Below are 8,357 nucleotides of genomic sequence, written 5' to 3' on the forward strand. Positions count from 1 at the left end.
CATTTCTAAGCCACGATTTTACACAATCAAAGGGATTCAAGAAACGATTAGGTTTAAAGAGACAAAGGCGGCTTAAGAGTTGGGTTGAACGACAACCTGCTAAAAAAATAAGTATTGCGTCTAGAGGAAAGTTGCGCAATCAAGTATCTTAAGAAAAAGCATTAACAAGTGGTTTGATTGATGATGTATCTTATTCAACACCTCCACTTTATGAACTCCCTCAAACACAAGAGGATCAGTTTAGATTCACAACACTTTTGATGGTAATTTAAGTTGTCTTTGCCTTTGAAAAGTGATTATCATTATTTTTACATATCATGATGCTAATTAGTTTTTGTTACTTTGTAGGCGTTCCTAAATGAAACAAATACTACCTCATTATAGCGATTGAAGCTAATTAGTCTCTAAGTTATAATTATTAGGAATACATTACGTTGATATTTTGGTGATATTATTTTTTCGTACAATACTTGATGAACTGTTACAACACCCCCTTGAAAACTTATAAACATGTTTTAGTGTGGCGATTTCACCAATTCTTAAATAGTCATCCTCACTATTAACGAATATTTCATATGCCAACATTCGAATAATATCAACACATTTTTGTAGATGTGAAAGAGTAGATCTACCAGTTGTATCGGACCTCGTCTAAAAATATTCATCATGTTATCGAAGAGCTTCAATAATATGAAGGAAAATATGTTTATGCATTCAATAACTTTGAAAAAATTGATCATATGTGTATGTTAAAGCTTTGAAAAAATAATCATTGAATAATTTTCCATGCTCTTCTTCACGTTTCTCTCTTTAATCCTTCTTCGACTTCTAGGCTTGTTGGAGCTCGCAACTTCTTCTTGCGCTTGACTTTCATAAAAAAAACTCACAAATTCTTCATTCATGTCATCATTCATATAATCCATGAACATTTTTTCAATTTGTGAAGGATTGGAAGGATCCATTTTGAAATGTTAGAAAGATTGCGAAGCTTATTATGTATGTATGTTATGAGTATTTATAAGAATAATTTGAATAACTAGTTTGAATAACAACTAGTTTGAATAATGACTAGTTTGTTTAAAGACTAATTTGAATAATATAATTTGCGTAACTACTATTTTGAAAATGATCAAACATACATGTTATCAATTAAGTCCTTATTTTTTTTCTAATTGATTTGAACAACTATTCATGAGCTTATAGTTACCTTGGATTCATATTTGATGTATCCTTTGAGAGTATTTACAAATCATTAATCTGCAATCTTTCCTTTTCATTCTCGACCCTTTGCATTTCTCATTCGACCTTTTTTCTCCCTATGTCAACTTGTTCACTCTCAATACGTGCATAATCACATAGTAATTAATTATGAGATCAATTTAAATTTTGTCTAAGCCATCTTTCAATATATTAAATTTGACTTTGGGGTTAGACTTTTCCACAAGCTTTTCTTTCTCGTTTCTTTTGGCCGATTGGACGACATAAAAAATAGGTAGTTATGGGTTATACTCCCTGCTTGTTGATGTAGGTGGGTTAGAAGAAGATGAATATGTCCCGAAATTGAATTCTTTGTTCTTTTGGCGGAAGGTTCTGATAAACCTACGATCCATTTGGATTCATCTCTCAATATTCGTGTCTCTCCTAATGTGAATCTTTCATTTTCATCTTGTTAATAGATATTATGTGTTGCTGAAATAATATCGACTCATAGCTCTTTTTTTTTCCAACAACAACTTGTTTGTAGCAACCAACCAATTTTTGAACAGATGGATTAATTTTTTTTGTGCCATCGACCTTTTATTGCCATCAAATTTCTCTCTTGATAAATCTTGTTGAAGTGTTTGTTATAAGCTTCACAAATCCTATTCCAAAAATAATATATTTTTTTTATCAATCCCAAAAATTAAATTCTTTGAAATATTGAGCCATGATTGAATGAGAATTTCATTCTACTTTAGCTTTTTATCATTAGATCGCATGTCAGTACAATCTATTTGAACTCGGTGAGACATAGGGGAATTAGTTTGTTGAGATGTAAATTATTGATATTGATAGGGGTAAGGTGGTGTATGATATGAGTAGTTTTAAAAATATGTGTTATTTGTGGGTTTGAAATTAAATTTTTTTTTTTAAAATATTTTGATATGGTATTGATTTGGGTTATGAGATGCATTTTTAAAATATGAATCAGGATATACCCCTATTTTACATAAAATTGAAAAATAATTATTGTGGTTGGGTTTTGTTGAAAACAAAAGTGTGAAGAAAAAAATTAAGAGAGATTTAATAAATTGTACCAATTTAAAGTAACTATGAATGACAATGAGGAGTAAATGATTGAGTTGATTCTAATTTATTTATACTATGAATGACAATTAAACTAAAAATAAATAATAAATTTATTTTAAAAATGACATTGATGTTATTGTATCATTGAAATAGGAATGACAATGATAATATTAACTATGCAAATATATAAATATTAATATTTTAATATAAAGTTACATTATAAAAATGGTAAAATAATTTTTAACAAAAAAATTGTTATATATATATATATATATATATATATATATATATATATATATATATATATATATATATATATATATGGCATATCATATGAGAATACCTTCTTTATATGAGAATGTGAGAATGCATCTCAACCATTGGATTTTAAAATAAATGGTGAAGATTATGTTTGGATATTTTTTTCTCTCTCTTCCATTATATTTATAACATAAATGATGCGTGGAATATTCTAGTGCGACTTGAGGATCTAAGGTTTTGGTTTGGAGATGATCTTTTTTTAGGTAAAATTATTTATCCCAAGTATATCTTTTACGAATTTAATAAAAATTTCATTATTTTGAAATCGAATTTGAGATCTTTCGTTCTCCTATCAATATATATTTGCTTTTTTATATATATATATATATATATAGGGGATGTATCAAGTAGGAGGAATTTTTAAATAAGAGATAAGAGGATGCAATCCTAATGATTGATTTAATCAAGAGAGAGAAATTAAATTATTTATTAAAATATTAATATAATTATTATTTCTCTCTTGATTAATTCAATGGTTAGCATTGAATCCTCTTATCTCTTATTTAAAAATCCTCCTACTTGATACATTCCCTATATATATATATATATATATATATATATATATATATATATATATATATATATATATATATATATATATATATATATATATATATATATATATATATATATATATATATATATATATATATATATATATATATATATATATATATATATATATATATATATATATATATATATATATGAGGAGGGTTATATTGACTCCAAGAGTAAGTTATAATAACTTACTCCACATCTTGACCATTAATTCTTTTCAATCTAATATGACTTATTATTTTTAACCATTAGATTGAAAAGAATTAATGGTCAAGATGTGGAGTAAGTTATTATAACTTACTCTTGGAGTCAATATAACCCTCCTCTCTCTCTCTCTCTCTATATATATATATATATGAGAATGTCTTCTTTAAATGAAATTGAATCTGAACCATTAGGTTTTAAAATAAACAGTCCAGATTTTTGTCTCTCTTTCATTATTAATATATATATATATATATATATATATATATATATATATATATATATATATATATATATATATATATATATATATATATATTAGTATTTTGACCCGTGCGATGCACGGAAAATTAATTATTTTAATATAAATTATAATATTATGTGCATATTGATTTATTAAAAATAAAATAAATGTATTTATTTTATATAAAAATCCAAATTTATGCATAATATGATAGTTACACATATTCTCAAAAAAAAAAAATTGATTTACTTTTTATTTGTCTCTTGTGACATGAAGAGCATGAAACATGTGAGATCTAATGGGAGGCTTTAATATTCCTAAATGACATACATTTGATTGAATAAATTTCTAAGTTTTATGAAAATTTTGTTGAAACCAAGAAGACATCTTCCATATGATTTCACCTTCTTATGGTATGATTTCATCTTCTTTCATATAAATGTTTTAGCAAAATAGTTAATAATAATTCAATAATAAAAAGGGTTAATAGTAGTTTATCCTCTTGTAATAAGAGCGTGTTTTGGTTTACCCCCTACCGTTGCCAAAGGTAGGTTTTGGCAACGGTTTTTTTTGAAAAAACCGTTGCCAAAAGGTAGGGAGGGGGAAAAGCAAAATTCGCTAACATTACAGGAGGTTGAATTACTATTAACCCTAATAAAAAAAAGTAGTTATCATAAAAAGTGAGTTAAAGAAAATTTAATAAAAATAAATATAAAAAGAAGTTAATTGTAAGTTAGTTTTTATTAAATAATTAAAAAAATTAAATAAAATAAAGAATATAATAAATTATTTAATAGTAAAAATAATTTTTTTTAATTTTATACACAAATTGTCCATTGACATGCTAAAATAAATTTTAAAAAATAAATAATATAATAAATTGATAAAATTGAAAATTAAGAATATTTTAACTACACATATACAATTCCTCCATTGATATGCTAAATTAAATTAAGAAAAATAATAATATAATAAAATAATAAAATTGAAAAATAAGAATGTTTTAACTGTAGGGCAATTTCCTCAGTTTTCACCCTTTTATGTGAATAAAAAATAATAAATTGATGAATAAATCATATTATTAAAATAAAAAATATTTAGATATAATTTAATAAAACTTAAAACAAATGTAGAAATATAATTTTCAACCTCAATATAAAATTTAAATATATGAAACAAACACACTTCTAAAGATTATATGAATTCATTTATCTCTAAAGATTCTTACAACTGTATTATTTGTGAGGAAAGTCTCTAATATAGAAGAGCTTTTTTTAATATATTTTCAGTAATTAAATGTAAATGACATGGAGGAAGAGATAAAGTTTATATACCGATTAAAAATTAGAAATATAGAATCATTATTTTAATACAATAGAAGAATGAATACTAAAAAAAACACAAATCTGCAACATTTGTATTGATTGAAACACAAATTAAGAAAATAACTATCATTTATAGTAAACATTAATAAAATTTTAAAAAAGATAGTAAAGATTACATGGGGAAGAGATAAAATTTATTTACCGATTAAAATTTGTAAATATACTATCATTTTGTTGATACGATTGAGCTTAGAAGAATCAATACTATAAAAAATACAAACCTGCACGAGTGAAACACAAATTAAGATTATAACTACCACTAATAGTAAACATCAATAAAATTTAGAAAAAGATAAGTAAAGATCCAATTAATGAGAAGAAAATTAAGAGATGAAAGAAGTATCATAGAGCAACGGCGTGGTTGTGAAAGTATGAAATTTTCCTTTTCATAATTTGGAACATGAAATTTTGCGTTTCCTTTTATTTCTCATTTAGCTAACCGCCTAAACGCCTAAACGTGATCACTAAGTTAATGTCCCAATATTCACATTTTTAGTTTAATTTACTATTTAAATTGATGTAGTGGGAAACTTACAATGTGTGCACTTCATTAGAAAATGTGGAGACTAAGTAATTTAATTAACTACATTTTGCTTTATTTTAGCAAATTAATTATTTAAATTGATTAAGTACGATGAAATATTTATTATGTATAATATTGATTTATAAAATATATTGCTGAATAAATCAAATAATAATCTAGTTTATTAACTTAAAATACATGGGTTATGCTTATTTTAATTTAATTTTAAATTACAGATACGGAAGAAATAGTTATTAGTGGGGTAATCATAAAAAAATATGGGTATTTTATAAAAATTTATTGATTAATAGTGTAAATAATAAAATGAAATAAATAAATATATGAATATCAAATTATAGAATTATTCTCAGTTTTGGCGCCAAAAAATTTATTTGAGTTTTGAAATTTTATATGACAAATATATCCACCCGCACGATGTGAAAATTTTTTATTGATCTATAAATAATATGTATTTTAGTTTATAAATTAATAGTTTAAGACAATATATATTTTTAACAAAATAAAAATACTTGAGTTATATAACTCTTTTTTAGAACTATAACTTATTCAAAATTCAAAATGTATATATTTTTTCGTCAGCATAAAAGCTGAAGTAATAGGGATTTCCAATTGACTTATTTGAAAGTTATCGATCAGAGAGATAAATCGAAAAGAATGCGGTGTTATTCTGCTGGTGGTTTAATGTTATTGATAAATAATTCAATGGAAGAAACAGTGAAAACTTGAAAAAATAATTACCGTATGAAAAAAAATAAAATAATGGAATAAATAATAAAATATTATTTTAAAAATAGGAAATTACAGATTTGTCCTTAGTTTTGGCTAAAGAAAAAAGAACTTTAATTAATAATAAGATGATGCAAACTATTATTTTTTAACAGAATATTTGTAAATCTTCACTTCTACAATTTTAGACGGAATTGTAATATTTAGACAAAACTATATAGTAAAACATGTTTGCAAATGATTAAACATGTTTGTAAATCTTCTCTACTATAAAAGTTTAAGATAGAACTACAATATTTAGACTGAATAACTTGATGAGACATACATTAATCAAACAGTAGCTGTTTATTTTTCTTCTTCTCAATCCAAATATGAACATATCCAAACTACACACAAAGTTATATATAACTCTAAACATAAAAGACAAACTTTCCAAGTATACAATTATAGATCATTTATAAATAGTTTATCCATGAACACATTAACAACAACAACAACAACATAGAGTCACAAATATTAGATGAGATAAAACTACATCTTCTCCATCAAAGCCCTATAATTGTTTATCACACACTCTTTCTTCATAAAAGAACAAAAAAATCAAAAGGAAACCAACATATATATAAGTATTCAAATACAGGTAATTAATCTGTCTAAATTTTCTTTGGATAAAGACAATGTATACCCATGGCTTCCTTGATAAATACACATATATAAATATATAATAATTAAATCTTTTTTTTAAAAGTTAATTATTGATTAGTCCTCTAATTAGGAATATGGTTAAACTGATCACACCTGCTCCTCACTTCACCTTTATTACCAGTCTTCACCCCATGCACAGAAAGCTTCTCCATTGCCTTAGCAAAATCCTGAAAGAAAGCTTGTTCATCTTTCGCATAAAGTTCTACGATTGGTTTTGTTCTTGGATCAACGGCCAAAAGATAATCACTAGTCAACAATCCCAAACCCTTCAACACATTTTGAAAAAAAGCATTGTCGAATTTCCCCGGTGACCTCACATCATTGAAAGCAGCCATGGAAGGGTCACTGGTGTAATTCTGGCACACTTTTCTCAACCCTGCAGCAAGTTTAGGATGAAGAGTTGGATCGATCTCAGAAGTTTTGCTGTAGTTGAAGATTCTGTTGCTGAATTCTTTGCAGTGAGTGAAACCTATTGTGTGTGCGCCAGTTAAAGCAACCATTTCCTTGATAGTGTAATTCTTTACGGTAAACTTGTTGATGATATCGTCCATTGACATTGCTGTTGTTGGAAGACTTTCTTTGGTTCTTGAACCATCTGATACAAGACTGTCTTTTCTTCCCAACCTAACGGGATAAAACGGGCCACCAACCATCTTAACAAGGTCTCTTGTGGCCTGTGCCATAACGTCGGAGCACGAAACGATACCGGGACAAGCTAGCTCCAGAGCGTTTTTGATTTTGACAATGATGTCGAAAGCGTCTCCGGAGAGGGAGAGGTTGAGTTCGGCGTCGCGTTCGGCGTGAGGGTTGTAGGCGGTGGAAGAGACGAGGACGGAAGCATCGCAACCGTCGGTGATACAGTCGTGGAAAAACATGCGGAGGATGCCGGGTGCGGTTGCGGGGCTAGCGCTTTGTTTGATGTAGATGTTTTCTCTGACGATTTTTTCGAAGTCGGGACATGTTTTTTTGTAGTAGTTAACGTTGAGTTTGGCGGAGGAAAATGGAAGGCAAATGAAGAGAAGGAAAAGGAGAGGGAAAGACATGTTTTTTTTATTTTTTCCAAGAGAAGTTTTTAAGAGCTAAGAGACTCTTTTTTCCTCTCTTGGGTTTGTAAATGATGATTGAGAGGTCCCTTTTTGGGAAGGAAGGGAAGAAATTGGGTGAGGGGAAGAGAATGCATATGTGCCAAGTTTGGGAACAATGAGAGGTGGGAGAAAAGGGAATACAAGGTGTGGAAGAGAGGGGTTTAAGGGAATTTTTGTTATTTTTTTGTGATTTTCAATTAAATGGTTAGTTTTTAGAATTGGCTATTTTTGCATGCTTTTGTGGACTATTTTAAGAATTAGAATAGAGATCCAACATAGAAACCTCTATATCA

General features: G+C 27.1%; 1 protein-coding gene across 1 annotated transcript; it reads right to left on the reverse strand.

The window, feature by feature from the left end:
• Nucleotides 1-6,703: 6,703 nt before the first annotated feature.
• Nucleotides 6,704-8,144, reverse strand: LOC131614214 (peroxidase 65-like). Its single transcript, XM_058885837.1, has one exon. The coding sequence runs from the start codon at nt 8,020-8,022 to the stop codon at nt 7,042-7,044; it is 981 nt and encodes a 326-aa protein (XP_058741820.1). The 5' UTR covers nt 8,023-8,144; the 3' UTR covers nt 6,704-7,041.
• Between the last annotated feature and the right edge of the window lie 213 nt (nt 8,145-8,357).

The sequence above is a fragment of the Vicia villosa genome, linkage group LG1 (assembly GCF_029867415.1).
Source record: "Vicia villosa cultivar HV-30 ecotype Madison, WI linkage group LG1, Vvil1.0, whole genome shotgun sequence".
NCBI lineage: Eukaryota > Viridiplantae > Streptophyta > Magnoliopsida > Fabales > Fabaceae > Vicia > Vicia villosa.